Source organism: Dendrobates tinctorius, unplaced genomic scaffold, assembly GCF_039654945.1.
Source record: "Dendrobates tinctorius isolate UK_male_01 unplaced genomic scaffold, ASM3965494v1 ptg000107l, whole genome shotgun sequence".
NCBI classification, from domain to species: Eukaryota; Metazoa; Chordata; class Amphibia; order Anura; family Dendrobatidae; genus Dendrobates; species Dendrobates tinctorius.
In genome coordinates this window covers 16,233,103-16,252,508 of record NW_027361775.1, presented here as the reverse complement: position 1 = coordinate 16,252,508, position 19,406 = coordinate 16,233,103, and the positions used below count along the sequence as shown (strand labels likewise).

Below are 19,406 nucleotides of genomic sequence, written 5' to 3'. Positions count from 1 at the left end.
GGTTGCTATAATATTTTTTTGAATATATGAAGACCTCTTTGTATTGAGCATTTTACCCAGCAATTTTTGCTTTCTGTATTGTGGAGGATATTAGTAGCTCTTTTTCTGAAATAAGTTATACTACAATAGGTCTGTGCATACAATAGGTCTGTGTATAGTTTCTATAAAAATATTTTATGAACAAAATATTGTATATAGGGATAATGCAAATTATGTATCCCTCTGTTATTGCTGTTCTCCCTGCTCATGTATTTTGTGGTTTGAGGCAACGGGTATATACCGTATTTTTCGGACTATAAGACGCACCGGACCATAAGACACACCCCAATTTTCAGAAGGAAAATAGGGAAAAAAATAATAATGTGTCAAATGGGGGTCTGTCTTACAGTCCGAATTCAGCTTACCTGGGAAGGGATCCGGCACAGGTGGAGTAGTCACAGAGGTCATTCAGTGGTCCAGGCTCGTGCGGTGGCGGCTCTGTGCTGGGGCAGGTTGGTTGTGCTGGGGCAGAGGCAGCTGTGCTGGGGCAGCTGTCCTGAGGCTGGGGCAGCTGTGCTGGGGCAGCTGTGCTGGGGCAGCTGTCCTGAGGCTGGGGCAGCTGTGCTGGGGCAGCTGTCCTGAGGCTGGGGCAGCTGTGCTGGGGCAGCTGTCCTGAGGCTGGGGCAGCTGTGCTGGGGCAGCTGTCCTGAGGCTGGGGCAGCTGTGCTGGGGCAGCTGTCCTGAGGCTGGGGCAGCTGTGCTGGGGCAGCTGTCCTGAGGCTGGGGCAGCTGTGCTGGGGCAGCTGTCCTGAGGCTGGGGCAGCTGTGCTGGGGCAGCTGTCCTGAGGCTGGGGCAGCTGTGCTGGGGCAGGTGGGCCACTGCAGATTTCGGGACGAGATCTGAAGCCGCGCATGCGCCGTCCCCGGACCGGCGGCCCTCTTCCCGGCGTCCATGTTCCCGGATGTGCGGGGGGGCCTCCGGGCTTGGAGGAAATGCCGGCGGAGCCGCTGCCACCACCGCACCGCAGAGCCCCGCCCGCTGCCACCACCGCACCGCAGAGCCCCGCCCGCTGCCACCACCGCACCGCAGAGCCCCGGAGGTGAGTATATTGCGACTATAAGACGCACCCCCCACTTTCCCCAAAAATTTTGGGGGAAAAAAAGTGCGTCTTATGGTCCGAAAAATACGGTATGTTTTGTAAGGTAGCGCTTGTTGTTCAGGTAGGGGACACTCGCTAGGCAGCCAAATAACGAGGTCCGGCACGGGTTTCTCATATAACTCCAACAGTCCATGCGGTTTATTAAGCATCATAAACCATGAACAGCAACAGAAAGTTCATATCAGATCAGCATAGCGTCCATGACAGAGCTCCCCTCCGTTAACCCTGTAGTCACACAGGTTATGCAGTGTCCAATACGCAGGCTCTCTAGCCTCACAGTTATTTCACCCCGTGGCCAGGTTACCTCATGGTTGCTTCACCACACTGCAGACGTCCATTCCCTCCCCTGGGAACTCTCAGACACGTGCAGCCATTATACACAAAGGCACTTCAGGAAGGCAGACACATCTTCCAGCGAGACCTTCCAAACGGAACAACCGAGTCCAAGCGTTCACTCATGTGACCTACCCTGGCCACCTTATATGGTCCGTAGCCACGCTCACCGGATCGCATGGCTGTAACCTCATCACAGGTCCTACTAGTACACTCACATAGTCTTTACTATAGGCGTTTTTAAACACACACACCCCTGGGTGGATTTGTAGGTAGCTGGGTCAGCCCATCTCACGAGCTACCTGGAAAGCTCTCCCTGACAGTGTAACGAAAGCTCAGCAGTACCTCTGCTGATCAACACACATATTCAAGCTTCCATCCCAAGGCCACCTACCTTATGATACATAATGATCATTCAGCATCCTGCCACTCCTCCTCTCTCCTGGGACACCCACACAGCGCCTCCTAGCGGACACAGTGGTCACTACACCACAGTTTGTTTATTCTTTAATAAAAATTGAGTTTTTATTCAAAATTGTTTCACTCTTGATCTATGTGCCACTGAGTAGTGACATGATCTTTGTATTGTCATAGTTTGTTGGAGTGGAGCATGTCCCTTGGGACAATGGGCTTGGGTATTGTGCTTACTATATTTTATGGAAGGGAGAAGAAGTAAGGAGCAGAGTGAAAAAACATGCAGAGGGAGACTCAAAGATCATACTGAGCTTTCTAAGGCTAGGTTCAGATTTGCGGATGTCGGAGCTGCGGAAGGCTGCATAGTTCCTCTGTGAAACTCCTCCCACTGCCGCACCTCCTCCGTTCAGCTTTGCCTACGTCTGCATGCAGCCTGTGTACCTATCTTTAACATTGGGTATGCAGGCCATGCGGATGTATGCGGATGCGTCCGCATGCGTCGTTTTGATGCTGCGGTGGCCGCAACAAAATGCAACATAAGGGGGGCTTATAGGGTTAGTCAGAGAGCTGGGCGGGAAATGACTAACCACACATGCACCACCCATCCATGGGGGGTGGTTACAACCATATAATGTGATTGAGGTCTGATCACATGGGCAGAGTATATGGACCTGAATGGTTCTGAGTGCCAGGTCCTGGAAGGTCCCAGGTGGGGATGGACTTCTTGAAGAGCACGCGGTGAGACCTTGGACCTGGTGGCCTGGGTGTTGGATGAACATCCTGAATAGCTCCCGGACAGGCCACATGTGTGTGCAGAGCCTGGGGCGGCCCTGCATTGAGGAAGATGCCGTCCTGTTGAGGACCTTGGACTGACGAGGAGTCAGCCTGCGGAGCAGGAGCTCCTGAAAGGTAACCCCGGGTATGGGGAAGGAACCATGTTCACTGACAAAGGTCATTTACTGAACTGTGCGGTCACCCGGTGACTGGAGAGAGTCAGGTGTGACTAGTGAATGCATTATCAAGCCATACGTGATGAAGTAATGGACTGTGTAAGCCGGTTATATGCAACATGGCTTACAGTGCGGTTTATGACGTTTTAAATAAACCATGTGTGAAAAACCATGCCTGTTTATGTTAATCCGCTGCCAAGTGAGTGTTCCCCAACACACACACTAGGCGCTATGCTACATTTGGTGCAAGACTGCGGGCAACGGTTCAGAAAGCAAGTGTGAGGTGATTGCTGTGGCTCGGCCAGGTCACAAAGTTTTTTTTTTTTTTGTTTTGTTTTTTTTTTTCCAAGACAGCTTGCTGTGGCTCGGCAGAGTCACGAAGATTGCAAGCATCTGGCTGTAGCTCCGTGGGATTACAAAGCTTGCTGTGGATCGGCAGGTCCACGAAGTCGGCAGTGCAGAGCCGTGCAGGGCCTTGTGGTGGCAGGAGCTGCAGTTACAGTAAGAGGTTCTGCAGCAGCAGGAGCTGCAGTGACAGCAGCAGCAGCTTGTGATCGGCAGCCGGAGGTGCCGGCGGTTTTGTGGCTACAGCAGAAGCTGTGGAAGTGCCAGCAGGAGCTGGGGAGGTGTTGTCAGAGGACATCAGATGTCCAGAGCATACAAACTCTTAAAAGGCCAGTACAAGTCCAGAGAGACTTAAGTGCACTGTGCGAACTGGGGCCTTAGAAGGCCGTGGGGAAGTCCATGGGGTGTAACCCAGAGTGGGGTAGTGCCCAAAAAGAGGGCGATAACCCAAACCGGCATGGTTGCCCAAAAAGGGGTGGAGTCCCAAAAGGGGACGGTAACCCAACAGCGATGAGGGCAGTATCCAAAAAGGGGGTTGTTGCCCAAAAGGGGGCTAAGTTCCAAAAGGGGGTGGAGTCCAGGGGAATGTTAGTTACCAAAAAGGGGCAGAGCATCCCGAAGGTAAAGGGATGGCACAGACAGACTGTTTCCAGGGGCAAGTGTACTATGTGTGTCCAGTCTGCTATATGCACTACCCACCCAGTAAGAGGCTTCGGGGGTGTGCCCTGCTGATGAATGCAGAGGATGTATTTGGACTGGTCGATTCTGGGAGCTCGGTGACCCTAGAGAGGAGGACTGTGCCCGATAAATTTATAATATCCAAAAGGATGGCCTGGGTAGTCCTCGAGACGGTCAGGGCCATTAAAGACCATGACGTCGCTATAGTCCCGAACTTAGCCTGTCCTCAGACTTGTAGGAGAGGGGAGCTCCTCTACAGCAGGAGGATGGAGGCCTCTCTACTGATGGAGTGGTGTACATTAAGGCAGTAACACCTCCCAAAATGGACGGGTCAGATGTAGGGGTGACCGGAGGAAGGTATGCGTCTGCCCAACTTACTGACCTGAGGTCGCCTGAAGTATACGACAGTAGGGCTGATACTCATGTAGTAGTTAAACAGAGTGGAGCTGACACCCAGATAGAGAGCAACTTGAGGGGTCACCATACTCTGGGGTGTGACACACACTCCGTGGGTAACTGTGACGTGTTATTGCCAGTAGCAACCACTAGGGCTGAGTACAATGTTGTGCAGACAGAAGCTCGGACACAAGGGAATGACAGTGCTTCACAAGGTGAAGAAGGGAAACTCCAAGAGTGGGGTCCAACACCATTTGAAATAGGGACCGCTGGTTCCAGGATGACCAATCCGGTGGTGGTGACTCCCATTCAGACGGTGACGACAATGGAAAAGAGTGCAGTAAGACTGACTCGGGTCTAAATAGCAAGTCCTCCTCCCATCACAGGAGGCGTAAAAGGCGAAAGGGTGTTGAACAAACTGCACCCTCTGAGAAGATAGATAAAGGAGACAGGGACATGTGCCAACAAGGTTAGTGTCCTTGAGAAAACCTAGCACTGAAGTAGTCGACGACGTGAGAAACATAAAACTGACCCAGGGTGGGGGTAGGGTTCCAACAGCTAAAATCGCAGGTGAAGAACAGCTCCAAGACAAAATAGAAGAGCTACAGGAGAAACTGTCTAATTAGACTCCTCTCACGTGACAGTTAGAGGAACAAATCGACAAGCTGACAAAATGTGCACATGGAAAGAGTGAGCTGGCAGTTTCCACCAGGTAGAAGTACATGTCCAAAGCTTGGAGAAAGAGCGCGAAGAGGTCTGTCAACAGCTGGCGAAGGAGAGTTTGAAAGTGGCAGGTTTACAGGCCGAAGTAAAGACAATAAAAGAGCATGTCGAACAAGAAAACGCCCTGAGACAGACTGCTGAGCACCGAGTGGATGAACTGGTGAAGGAAGTCTCTGAGTTCAGAGGTCACTTGTCAACGTGGCAAAGTGTAAATGAGGACTTAAGGGAAGATGTGGAAGTACTCAGAGAAGCCTTAAGAGGTCTTCTGCAAGAAGAGAAGTTGGTGGTCGAAGACTTACAGCGGCCGTGTCCAAGGGATAACAAGGCGGACCTGCAAATGCTCATCTTAGCGAGGGGTCTTGAAGACTGTAAAACTAAGGAAGTGTGTGTGCTGAGAATGGGACAAGACAATCACCCGGTCGTTGTAGAGGTCTTGATGGAAAAGTTCGTTGCAAAGCGGGAGCCTTCCGATCATGAAGAGTGAGACCTCGCTCTTCAAGTGCGTGATAGAGGTACCCAAAGAGCTGCATGAAGCCTGTACCAGTGAGGGTGTGCATGAGGCCTTTAAAAAGGCGGTCGAAGCGTGTAGGGTGCACTGGGCGCCTGAGACTCGGCAGTTGGTCGTACTGTTGACTAGGGAAGACAGTGAAGCGGGTGGCTGTCCTGTGGGATATGCATGTACAATGTCTCTGCACGAAACAGATGATCATGTTGAGTAATATGAAAGCCGCTCGACGTCTGGAGCTTGTGAGGGAAACTAAAAATCGGCTGGGCTTTGTGGAAGACTGAATTCCGGTACCCAGACATCTGGTGGGGAAAGTCATTGGAAGGCTTGGAAAAGTGATGCAAGAGCTTGAGAATAGATCCAGTGTGGCGAGAGTGAGGATCCCATCTGATGGTGAAGTCCAGGTAACTGGTAAAGATGGCAAGGTTCCAATCATTGTTGTTGGCTCCGTGGAAAGCCTTAGCAACATCCGAATGCTCCTGGAATATCGAGTAACGCACCTGAGGGGGTGAAGGGACTGGGGGGCTGCATCTCACAGGGGGAGGTTAGTGAGGTGTTTGGGGGGCTGCTTCCCGCAGGGTGAGACAATTGAGGGGACTGGGGGGCTGCATCCCACAGGGGGAGGCTACTGAGGTGACTGGGGGCTGCATCCCACAGGGGGAGGCTACTGAGGTAACTGGGGGGCTGCGTCCCACAGAGGGAGACAAATGAGGGGACTGGGGTGCTGCGTCCCACAGGGAGAGGAAAGTGAGGGGACTGGGGTGCTGCGTCCCTCAGGGGGAGGCTAGTGAGGACTGGGGGGCCATGTCCCACAGGGGGAGGCTAGTGAGGTGACTGGGGAGCTGCGTCCAACAGGGGAAGACTAGTGAGGAGGCTCAGGTGCTGCGTCCCACAGGGAGAGGCAAGTGAGGGGACTGGAGTGCTGCCTCCCACAGGGGGAGACTAGTGAGGAGACTCAGGTGCTGTGTCCCACAGGGGGAGGCAAATGACGGGACTGGGGGGCTGCGTACCTCCGGGGGAGGCTAGTGAGGTGACTGGGGGGGCTGTGTCCCACAGGGGGAGGCAAGTGAGGAGACTATGGGGCTGTGTCCCACAGGGGGAGGCAAGTGAGGAGACTGGGGGGCTGTGTCCCACAGGGGGAGGCAAGTGAGGAGACTGTGCGGCTGTGTCCCACAGGGGGAGGCTAGTGAGGTGACTGGGGGGCTGCGTCCCACAGGGCGAGGCTAGTGAGGCGACTGGGGGGCTGCGTCCCTCAGGGGGAGGCTAATGAGGCCATTGAGGGGCTGTGTCCCACAGGGGGAAGCTAATGAGGTGACTGGAGGGCTGCGTCCCACAGGGGGAGGCTTCTGAGTGGAGTCTGCGTCCCGCAGGGGAATGCTGCTAAAGGTAGTCTGCGTCCCACAGAGGGAGAGTGCTAAAGAGAGTCTGTGTCCCGCAGGGGAAGGCTAGTGAGAGGACTATGGGGCTGTGTCCCGCAGGGAGGGGCTGCTGAGAGGAGTCTGCATCCCGCAGGGAGATTTTTTTTGACTGGCTGTGTGAGAAGCTGACTTAAGTCCATGTATTACTTTGTCCACCATTTCAGTACGTGATTGTATGATATAATAATGCTGTCCCCCTTCCACTCCCCAGCAAGAATTTATAAGCTACTGGATGACCCGAGCGCTGCTGCAAAATCAAATGCCCAATTACAACATCAGGCAGCAGCTCAGGATCATCCAGTAGCTTATAAATTTTGGCTGGAGTTTGAAAGGGGGGAGGGAATGATTAATAAAAGTGGGAAATTGATCTGCGCTCGCACTGCAGTGTATAGACTGGGCGCTGATCTCCCAGCCTCATACATGTTGTGAAGCTGCTGAGTTCAGGTCTGGAGACCCTCGGCCGGTCCATGCACTGCGGTCCAAGTGTAGACCGATATTCACCAACAGTTCCTCTAGTTGGGTTCTGGCTGGTAGTCTGCATTTTACACCCTTGTAGACATGTGACTGCTGTTCCCGGCTTTGAGACTAGCAAATCCTCACAGCGCATAGTGCATACGCTTTGAGGATTCGCACGTCTGCAGTCACATAGTTGACCCACAGAGGGACTGCAGGCTTGTGGATTTAGACCGGCCAACTCCTTTAAGGCTCATTCAGCGGTGATTTACTCCCTGTGATCCCGGAGCTCCATGCTGGTCGCTGCAGGATCATGTTTGTCAGCCACACACAGCAGTGACCGGCCCCGGAGCTCCAAGAACAGTCTTTAATCCCTGCTTGTAGTCTGGGTCAGGGCAGCCTCCAGTCATTACAGTCTGGTTATGCTGAACTTGTGCACTATAGAGAAATAGGTGCAATAAATACCTACATATAATATATGAGCAAACTTTATATAAACACACTGTATAGTACAGGCAGGTATGTATTCAGTGTATATTTTATTTTGTATACCAGCATGTATTATATATACTGTGTGTGATTCATATAGATGTATAGTAATATTTTTAGTCCAGGTAACAAAATCACTTTAGTCTTAAACTGGTTTTGAAAAATTCAACCACAATGTGTAAAACATTGAGGCACTGTAGCCATTTTAAAGCACCACTCCAGCGTTTTGTTTTGTTTCTTTCACCACTGGAATGGTGCTTTAAAGGAGCTCTGTGAGCACAGAATGACTGTTCAACCAAGTACAGGTGCTTGGTTACATATACATAGTTTTGAAGGCTGAAGGAAGATCTTATGTCCATCTAGTTCAGCCTAATTTTAGTGCAGCTGTTCTGCATTGTTGATCCTGGGGAAGGCAAAAGACTCAGAGTAGAAGCCAGTTTTCTCCATAGGGAAAAAAATTCCTTCCCCTAAGCTGGGTCAACCATCTACCTATTGTATTATGTTATTCGTAACCTTCTATACTGTTACTCACAAGAAAAGCATCCATTCCTTAAATTCATTCAGTGAGTTGGCCATCACCACTTCCTCAGGAAGAGAATTCCAGAGCCTCACTGGTCTTACCGTGAAGAACCCTCTTCTATGCTGGTGCAGAAATTGTCTTTCCTCCAAACGAAGAGAATGCCCCCTTGTTCTTGTCACAGTCCTTGGTTCAAACAGTTCATTGGAGAGATCTCTGTATTGCCCTCTGATATTCTTGTACATATATATTAGGTCTCCCCTAAGTCTTCTCTTTTCTAGTGTAAATAGACCTAATTTTGATAACCTTTCTGGGTATTGTAGTGAACCAACTCCATTTATCATTTTAGTAGCCCGCCTTTGAACCCTTTCAAGTTCAGTAATGTCTTTCTTGAGCATCAGCATCCAAAATTGCACACAATACTCCAAGTGTGGTCTGACGAGTGATTTGTACAGAGGGAGAATTATGTTTTCATCTCGTGTCCCCAGACCTCTTCTAATGCATCCCATGACCCTATTTGCTTTGGTGGCAGCTGCCTGACACTGGGCACTCCAATTTAGCTTCTTATTGACTAAAATTCCTAAGTCTTTTTCCATGTCTGATTTCCTCAGCAGTTTCCCATTTAGTAAGTAATTGTAGCATCTCTTTCTCCTTCACATGTGCATAACCTTACACTTAACTGTGTTAAACCTCATTTGCCATTTTTCAGCCCAATTCTCCAATTTACTCAAATCTGTCTGTAGTTGCAAACTGTCCTCCTTTGTGTTAACTACCTTACATAGTTTTGTATCATCTGCAAATAGTGATATTTTACTGTCTAAGCCATCCACTAGATCATTAATAAATATATTAAATAGTAGGGGGCCCAATACAGAACCCTGTGGTACCCCACTAGTAACCCTGGCCCAATCTGAGTATGCCCCATTAATAACCACTCTTTGTTTTCTATCACTAAGCCAGCTACCTACCCATCTACACACATTTTCCCCTAGCCCAAGCTTTCTCATCTTACTTACCAATCTTTTATGTAGGACAGTGTCAAATGCTTTAGAGAAGTCGAGATAAATGACATCCAATGATTCTCCTTGGTCCAATTGAGAGCTTACATCCTCATAGAAGCTGATCTGTCAGGAACACCGCACTGCACTTGCTCACTGAGCGTGTCCTGAGTACAAAGACTGTGCACAAAGATACCTGCGGAGCGGCGTCTCAGTGGTGACAATGCATGCTCCAAGCTCACAGGACCTGAAGCATGTGACTGCTGGTGGCGTGGCCTCAGCGCCACAGAGCCAGGAGCTGCAGGGAAACTCCTAGAAAGGTAACTACTGGACAATGTAACCAAGGGGCATAGACAGAGACAGAAACCAGATCAAGCCGGGTCAAAGCACGAGATAGCAATACAGTACCAAAGGGTTAGACAGAATGGATAGTCAGGACGTAGCAATAGATCAGAAAACCAGAACGGGCAATAGACAGTACAATAGGGAGAAACTGTAACGGAGTAACGATAGCCAAGCCAGGAGATCAGAACCGGAAAAGACAATAGTGCCAAAATGAGAAACTGAGTACAGAGTGAGGACACGGACCGGGTCATACACGGGAAGCAAACAAGCAACGCAGAATAAACGCACACCAGGGGTCAGACACACCAGAGCAACAGTATAGCTGACAGAGAACCCTGGTAAAGCGTGAGTATAAATACCCCTCCCAGATCCAGAAAGAGGCCACGAACACTTAACCCTGTGAGTGCAGGGCAAGAACCCTGTTCAAACCATGAAATGATCAGGTTAGTTTGACATGAGCGATCCTTCATAAATCCATGTTGATATGGAGTTAAACATTTATTAACATTGAGATATTCCATAATGGTATCCCTTAGAAACCCTTCAAAAATTTTACCCACAACAGATGTTAAGCTTACTGGCCTATAATTTCCAGGTTCCCTTTTACACCCCTTTTTGAATATTGGTACCACATTTGCTTGCCGCCAATCAAAAGGAACAGACCCTGTTTCTATAGAGTCTTTAAATATAAGGAATAGAGGCCTGTCTATCACATTACTTAACTCCCTTAATACCCAAGGGTGAATGCCATCAGGACCTGGTGATTTGTCAATTTTAATCTTACTAAGGCGGTTCTGCACTTCTTCCTGGGTTAGGCAGGTAATACTTAATGGCGAGTTTACATTATCACTCTGCATTTCCCCTGGCAAATCCTTTTCCTGTGTGAACACTGTTGAGAAAAAAGTATTTAAAACATTTGCTTTTCCCACATCGCTCTCTATGATTTCACCCTCATTGTTCTTTAAAGGGCCGACACCATCAATTTTAATCATTTTACTGTTTATATAATTAAAGAATAGTTTGGGGTTTGTTTTACTTTCCTTAGCAATGAGTCTCTGTTTCCACTTTTGCTAAATGTATTTGTTTTTTACACATTTTATTTTTTTCTCTATAACTTTTTAATGCTTCTTCATTGCCTTCTCGTTTTAGCTTCTTAAATGCCTTGTTCTTGTTATTTATTGCCCTTTTTACATCCTTATTTAGCCACATTGGTGTTCTCCTTTCCCTAGCCCTTTTATTTCTGTACGGTATGGCTAGCTCGCAGTGGGTGTGTAAAACTGATTTAAATATTTCCCATTTATTTTCTGTGCTCCTATTTTTGAGGACATTGTCCCAATCAATTCGGCGAAGGTCCTCTCTAAGCTGTTCAAACTTTGCTTTCCTGAAATTGGCCGTCGTGAAGAACCTTAATCGTATAAAATCACCTTCCCACCTGCTTGGTTTCCCTCTCTCTCCCTCCCTCTGGCTCTATGAAGCCAGAGCTATCAATTAAAGAAAAGGGGATGGAGATAATTTTTAATGATTGGCCGCTTTGAAGCACCAAGCACCTGTACTTGGTTGAACAGCCATTCTGTGCTGACAGGGTCCCTTTAAACCTAATCCCCTCTCATACTCACCTTCCGACATCTTCATCAATTTTCAGCACCAATCCGGTCTTAAGGTGCCATCTTGTAAGCACAGCTTCTGGCTGGCTAGAAGTCAGAAGCTACGTCATTAGCTGCGAAAATAGTCTACCTTTTCGTGGTGGCTTAAAAAAACTTTTGGTCAAAACAAAGGCTGATGGCTATGTTTATGATCAGGTGTTAATGTGTGATTGGTGAGGACGTGGTGCAGGAGTTTTTCCAAGAGTGGATAGTGGGACTATGGAAGGTTCGAATGGTGGAGGCGTAACTGGGTGGAGACTGGGTGGAGTCTCAAGGGGGCCCTGAAATTTCTAGTGGCAGCCCTGCACATACGGATCACCATACGGAGAACACTCCTGCTATTCCCGGCCGTCAAAATCGGACTGATTTTTTTTTAATACGTTAAGTGTGACTCCAGCCTAAAAAGGAATAAAGGACATGACTCCCTCTGTGTGTGCTGTACTTTGGAAGACATCAGCTCAGAGACAATTGCAAATAAAGAAATAGAGCACGCAGAGGGGAAAACTGGTGATGGTGGAAAATACAAGTCATATAATGGCCAGAAATGGTGTTATTTCTCTTGTACATACACGACGGCTTATACTGTTATGTCATCAGAAATTATAGTTGACCTTTCAGGATCATAGTTGAAAATGAAACTTTGTCTTTGCTCAACATAAGTTGTTCAGTCAAAAATATTAAATCTTATTTTGGTCACCTGTTACGCTGCGTTCACACCTTGTGGCGTTGTATTTTTTAGAGCCATAACATTTTTGCCGCATTTTTGGAAAATAGAAGCAAAACAGTGTGATTTTGTTGCAGCGAATATACACAGCATGACTGCAATGTGTGAATATGCTATACAGATAGGAGCATAATAAGGTGACACGTGATTGCAGGGTCAGACTACGTAAGATTTGATTGTAAGCATAGCCAAGTATGGTAGTTCGGCACAAGAAGGAAATTTTCCTACTTGCAAAGTTGCTTTTCTTTAGAATGAATTGGAGCATAAAACATTTTTTTAAAAGTTGGGTATTTACTGTATGAGTTAACTCCTGATTTGTTGCCACAAATTGTAGTTTCAGGACAGAAGTCACTATATAGATGTTGTTTAACTATCAAGATAATTTGTATGCATTTTTTTTTTTTTTCTTCTAGGCTGGCTGGTCACAAACATTTATTTGGAAGGTGGATCAGTGGATTGTGGTTCACTTGTTCCATTGCCGCATGTTCCTTACCTATCACTTGTGGTGGGTATCTCTTAACAACTATGATCGTCTGGTGAAATCCACCACAGTTTTGTACGTAGCTTTCTTCTTCGTTTCGCTGATTTTACTTACTTTTATGCTGAACCCTTATTGGACCTATATGAAGACCAAACAACTTCTGACTCCTGTTCATTCAACATCCAATAAATCATCAAGCGAAGGAAATGACAAAGTTATCATAAATAAAAATGAATAACACATCAGTATGGTCCCTGTTCTTGCTCTGTGGAAAGATCATGATAGAACAGTTCTTGTCTGTTATAAAAATGTCCTCTGATTATGTTTGTTTATGCCTTTATTTGAGCACAGAACTGGAGACTTATTTATGCCAAATTTATCAAAGTTTTCCACATATTTAAAATTAACCAATTCTGTCTGGAACGGTTTATCCAATGTTTAGTCCACTTACCCTATTGGAGTGAGAATTATAACTTTTAAATCCCGAATAAGACCTATTAGCAAAGCTAACCAAGCCCATCTTTATAACCCTCTAAATGCTATGATCAATAGTATTTAGATTGCAGCATTTAGAAGGCTAGGAGACAGAGGGGCTTCCATCTCCCACCTAGTCAATTCCCCTGTGACGTCATCGCCGGGCATCTGTCACCTATGGTGGTCTGTTAGACCATGCCAGGAGCATGGTCTAAAAGGTGTTTTGCCAAGGTAATACAGACAGCTATAATGAATTTACTTGCTGCTGTATTGTAATGTATTATACCTGTGATCAGAGTAATAAAAGTAAAAAACATTCACATTGTTTTTCTCGTCACATATTGTACTTCATGTTAGTGGGAAAATTTCATTCATATAACTTGCGTTTATTTGCAAAAAAAAGGAAATTTGGCGAAAATTTTGCAATTTTCCAATTTTGAGTTTTTATGCCCTTAAATCACAGAGATATGGCACACAAAAAACTTAAGTAACATTTCTGTTGTGAACACTTTTGACCTGGCTTCTGAGTTTGGGCTCCCTCTGCTGGTTGCTACTGGTAATGGAGCTGATCTGGCTGACAGAAGTCAATCACCTGAGGAGGATGATTGGAGGTCAGGTGTTACAGACTGGAGAGATTTAAGTGAGCAATCTTCCCTCAGTTGTTGCCGGTGATTTGGTTTTCTTCCTGAGCTTTTTTGAAGTCTGCTTGCCTCCTGCTTTGTCCTGCATTTTTCAGATAAGTTATTTGTCTGTTTGAATCTTTTTGCATTTGTTCCTTTTTTTTTGCTTTTCTCTGATTTCTGCTTTGCTGGTTTGAGTTCAGCCTTGTTCCCTGCTGGGACCGGTGCTGGACTCTGTTCCATATGCCACAGCTCATGTCAGTCTTTTCAGTATTTCTAATCCCCTGTTATATCAGTATCTTTTGTTTTGCGTCCAGTTCACACCAGAGTTCTGATTTAGTGGGGGAGAGGTCATGTGGCCTCAGTATTTTTGCATATCAGACGTGTTGGATTTTTTCTTAGGGTTTTTTGCGTGATTGCAGACAATTGGCTGGGTTATACGAAAATCTAAGGCCAGGAAGTCGGTGATTACAAGCTATTTCCAAGAGATCTTGTAAGCGCTTCTCCAAAGATGGTCAAATTGCTGGACTCAGCCAACTTCAGTGCTACTGCATTCTGCCTCATTTAGCAGCATTGAATAGCGCAGAGATAGGGCCACTGATGCAACAATGTCACTGATTCAAACTATCTTTCAAGCAACGTCCCCAGGGAGCAGGAATCTATGATACTGACCACTGCTCTACTGCAGAAGATCATGAGAGAAGCCCTTTGATGCAAATACATCAATATTATATACCTATGTACATCTGAGGAAACCTCCCACAAGGGGCAATTAAATGAGTTTTGTTAAGTCTACAAGCTATTCCCCGTTCAGAGAGCCCCCACTGTTTGCTGGGGGGCCCTCTGAACGTCCGCAGTATTCATTTTAAGTGAGGGCGCCTGCAATGCCGTGCTTGGCTGTCTGTAGAACTACCATTAAGACTGAATGGAGCAGAGTTGTGCTTGCTTGACTTTTGCTTCATTCACAAGGGACTGTTCAGAGCCCCATTGTCGGAATCAGTGGGTGACCCAGTGATCAGACTCTCAACTATCGAAACGTTATCGCTAGCTTCCAAATTCAGTACAACCCTTTTAAAATGTGAAAACCCTATAAAAAACAAGATGTTTCAACATATATAAGCATAGTGAAACTATGCTCACCAGCAAGAAACACTGAGAAATTGGTAACAACGTTTTGATCGTTTGACTTTCAGGCTCCATATCTCACCATCCACTACTGCTTTGAATGTCATTTTCATTTTACGTCAATATCATTTTATAGACAATCATCTTTGCTATCTCTTGCATAAATTTGACTTGCAACTATTTAGCATATGATTAGTTATGCAGATTTGTGTCTTGCCACTGCATTGTTACTGTTTTGCTCCTGGTGATGGAAAAATCTTTTTCTTCTGTATACTACAAAGGACAACCTGTTCTCACATTCCCTAATAGCTCAGTGAGTAATTAGGTTGATTCACAAGCTAAAAGTCACTGGTTCGAGTCGAGGAGCAGCCATCAAGAAGATTTCCCAAGGAAAAAGAAACAGTATTGTCCAGCTCACCGATAACGGTCTCTTGGCCAAGAATATTGCCAAACTGCATGGTGTGAGTGCCATGACAGGACAGTTGGAAGAATACAAAATGTAATTCACCCATCAATTCAAAAGCCAAAGGGTGGATGTCCAGACGAAATATTTGAGTCAACAAGTCGGCTTATCGCAAGGTGTACTAAGGCTAGTTTTACACTAGCGTTTTTTTGCGCTGTGTTAGGAGCGCATATGAAAAGCGCATGCAAACGCTTGTGAACGCTGCATTTTTGTGCATTATTGTGCGCATAACGACCAAAAATCGCAGCATTTTTATGCGTTTGTAAGCGTTGTTCATGCGTTTGCATTTTTTATGCGCAATGAGGCCGGTTTCACATTAGCGCTTTTTCAGCGCACGCACGGCCGGGGGTAGCTCCGCCCCCGAGCCGGCTCTCTGCCCGGCGTGCCCGCCCCTTGCTTGTAGCGCCGCCTACTAGCGGACAGCGGCGCCTGTGATCGGCGCACCCTATCTTTAGCATAGGGTGCGCAGATCGTGCGCAGGCCGTGCGCTAGTTGCGCTTTGACCTGCGCTGCGCACTTTTGACGGTGCGCCGTGCGCGCCAAAATCCGAAAAGTTTGATTTTGGCGCGCACGGTGCACCGTCAAAAGTGCGCAGCGCAGGTCAAAGCGCAACTAGCGCACGGCCTGCGCACGATCTGCGCACCCTATGCTAAAGATAGGGTGCGCCGATCGCAGGCGCCGCTGTCCGCTAGTAGGCGGCGCTACAAGCAAGGGGTGGGCACGCCGGGCAGAGAGCCGGCTCGGGGGCGGAGCTACCCCCGGCCGTGCGTGCGCTGAAAAAGCGCTAATGTGAAACCGGCCTAAACTAGAGAAAAAATCCTTGGAAAATTCTTGCAACACACTCCACCAATGGTACAGCAGTGGGCGTGTCTTATGGAAAATCTTAATATAGCCCCTGTTTACAGCTGAATTCTTCACATTTGCTTGCATTTGACTTGAGAAACATGGATCTGCGCTGGAAGAGCTTTTACTTTGACTTGGATCTGGACATGAGGATGGCTCAGGCTTATGCCGTTGCTTGCCATGAACATAGGGAGAGAGAGAGGCAGCGAAGATGGCAGCAGCGGCGTTTGTGGATACATCCCATTATTGAACTCTGGGAAAGCCGTGGAGCGTACCACACCCTCTACAGCGAGCTCCAGGCAAACCCGGAGAAATTTACGGATTATACCCGGATGACCAAAGAAACCTTTCACTATTTGCTTGGTCGGGTAAAAGAAGTCATCCAGAGATGGGACACGCAGCTCCGGCGTGTGATTACTCCTGAGGAACGGCTCCTGGTCACATTAAGGTACGTAGTTTTCATAAACCAAAGGCTGCAGAAGCGGACACCTGCCGGGCTCTCTGGAACGTTCTTTGTCCCGAATTCATGCCCATGTCCACTGCAGCAAAGTGGTTGGAAATCGCCGAAAGATTCTGGACTGTATGCAATTTCCCAAACTGTTTAGGCGCGGTGGATCGGAAACACATCCGGATTATCAAGCCCAAAAGAATTGGCTCTGAGTTCTAGAACTACAAAAAGTACTTTTCTACTGTACTGCTGGCCATTGCGGATGCAGACTGTAAGTTTATTGCAGTGAACATTGGTGCATTTGGCCGTGGGAATGACTCCCAGGCTTTTAAGACATCAGACATGGGCAGGAGGTTGTATGGTAACAACTTCGATTTCCCCATGCCACGTCCTCTTTCCAACACCGAAGGTCTGCCACAGCCATTTGTAATGGTTGGTGATGAAGCGTTCCAGATGTGCCAAAACCTCCTCAAACCCTACTCCAGCCGGGACTTGGACCTACAAAAAATAATTTTTAATTACAGGCTGACCAGGGCCAGGAGAACAGTAGTGTGCTTTTGGTATACTTGTATCGAGATGGCGCATTCTTGGCACAGCTATTGATCTTAAACTGGAAACAGTGGATGAGGTGGTCAAGGCCTGTGTTGTTCTACATAACTTTGTAATTTCTCGAGAGCACCTTATCTTTGATCTTGATGATGTTGCTCCTAATCCTTTGCCAGAATTTACACAGCACCCTCTCAGGTCATCCGTTGAAGTTGGCCAAATGAGGGACCAATTTGCGGCCTACTTCAACTCAGATGTAGGACGGGTGAAATGGCAAGAGCAAATGTTGTAAAAAAAAATGTTATTGCATGTTGTTGGTATGTTAATAAAAAAACTGTTTTGATACCTGTACTGAGTGCTTTCTCAGTTTTTACACTCCCAATACTATTAGCAAGTAGCCAGGTGTATCAGTGAATTATGATGCTGTGTTTTGTGCATCATGAATTCACTAATACTCCTGAGTAGGTGACTCTCTACATTCGTGTAATATTGCACAGACTGGATACAGTAAGGTTCCCCAATTTCAGTCCTCAAGGTCCACCAACAGATCATATTGTAATGAAATAAAAAGAGGATTCCATACAACATGATCTGTTGGTGGCCCATGAGGACTGGAGTTGGGGAACCGTGCAATATTACAAGAATGTAGAGATTGCTGTGGAAAAGACAAGTCATGTAGATTTGTTGCGTTGACAACACATATCTCCAAGACTGACACAAGAAACATGTCAGTAATGGAGATATCTGGTGGCAAAAATGCTAAGTGAACGGCGCAGTATGTGTACGGCGCAGAGTGTGTAGTTGGCGATAGACACAGTAACCAATCCAGATTTTGTGAAAGAACAAGTGCACATTTATTTTGTAACAAAAAAATATATATATATATTTTATTAGGCCTGTTTCAGACATCAGTTTTTTCTGTCAGTCTAAATCCGCCAAAATAGCGGAAAACGGATCCGCAGGCGGACTGACAGAAACGGGGGTCAGCGGATCGGCGGATGGACGGATCCGCCGATGGTAAAAATTAAAAGGAACCGCGCCTGGGAAGAAAAGCAAAAAAAAAAAAATTAATACCGCTGGATGTAGTGGTATCCGGAAGAGCATCTATGGTGAGCGATCATCTTGCGGGATGTGGGTGAGCGCGCGATGAGAGACCATGAGGGAGGAGATCGCGCGATGAGAGACCATGAGGGAGGAGATCGCGCGATGAGAGACCATGAGGGAGGAGATCGCGCGATGAGAGACCATGAGGGGGAGGAGATCGCGCGATGAGAGACGGCGTGAGACATGTGGATGGAGATCGGGCGAGGAATGGAGGAGGTAGCGGGTAAGGAGACAGAATTTTCATCCAGCAGCGAGACTTGTTTCAGGGTTAAGAGGGGAAAATGCGGATCCGGACAGCAAAAAAAAGTTGCATGGTCCGTTCGGTGATCTCAGCGGACGCCAAAATTTTGCCGGATCCGCACAAATACGGACGCAACGGACGATCATCAGTCAAAATCCGCCGATAATGAAAGTCAATGGGGAAAAAACGGATCCGCCAATAAAAATGGCGGATCCGTTTTTTTGGCAAATCGGCGGATCTTGAGTGATTGTGAAAACCTGAAGTGTGAAACAGGCCTTAGGAATGATGTTTGGGGGCAGTTTGGGATACTTTGGGTGTGTGGAGAGACGAGGTACGACTGGAGGTTGAGGAAGGGGTTCTAGGAGAAGGGGCGGCGAAAGTACTGGGGGAAGGGAGCTCTGGAATGGACAAGGAGGCATGTTGAGAGACATTAGGAGGAGAGGGTGGATGGACGAACAAAGTTTTTTTTTTTTGTTTTTTTTTTTTTTTTTTCCTTTGGCGCAGGAATATCCTGCCAGGACCGACTGGCAGCCTGTGAACGCCTTACTTTTGTTGACCGCCTGATGACGGTGGACTGTGGCGTTGCCCTGTAAAAAAGGGAATGCGGATCCCCACTTTGCTGCTCTGTGGTGGTGGTGGTGGTGTCGATGCTGCTGCAAGTGGCAGTGGCGGTGCTCCTAGAAGGGGGGAAAGTTGGGTCAGTGCTCCGAGCAGGAGGCTGCCTGTCTGGGATCTCAGCCAAAGGTCTTTGGGGACTCCGAGGAGGAGAATTGGTGGCGGTTATCTTTCGATGAGTGGTGGTGGTGCTCCTTTGATGAGGAGTGCTGGCGGTGCTCTTTTGCTGAGGAGGGCTGGCGGTGCTCTGTTGCTAAGGAGTGCTGGCGGTGCTCTGTTGCTGAGGAGTGCTGGCGGTGCTCCTTTGGTGTTGACTGGTGGTGTCAGTGGCCCAAGCAGGTTCTGTGGTGGTTTGGCTCCAAGCTGGTGGTGCTTT

The 19,406-nt window shown here is 47.4% G+C and overlaps 1 protein-coding gene across 4 annotated transcripts in view; it reads left to right on the top strand.

Moving 5' to 3' along the window:
* Positions 1-13,345, top strand: part of LOC141100608 (protein CLN8-like) — a 115,977-nt gene extending 102,632 nt beyond the window's left edge. For all 4 annotated transcript variants that reach the window (XM_073589197.1, XM_073589195.1, XM_073589194.1 and 1 more), the window contains one exon: positions 12,484-13,345. In XM_073589197.1, the coding sequence (XP_073445298.1) occupies positions 12,484-12,789 (306 nt within the window). In that variant the 3' untranslated portion in view covers positions 12,790-13,345. The remainder of the gene's footprint in view (positions 1-12,483) is intronic.
* The last annotated feature ends 6,061 nt before the right edge of the window (positions 13,346-19,406 follow it).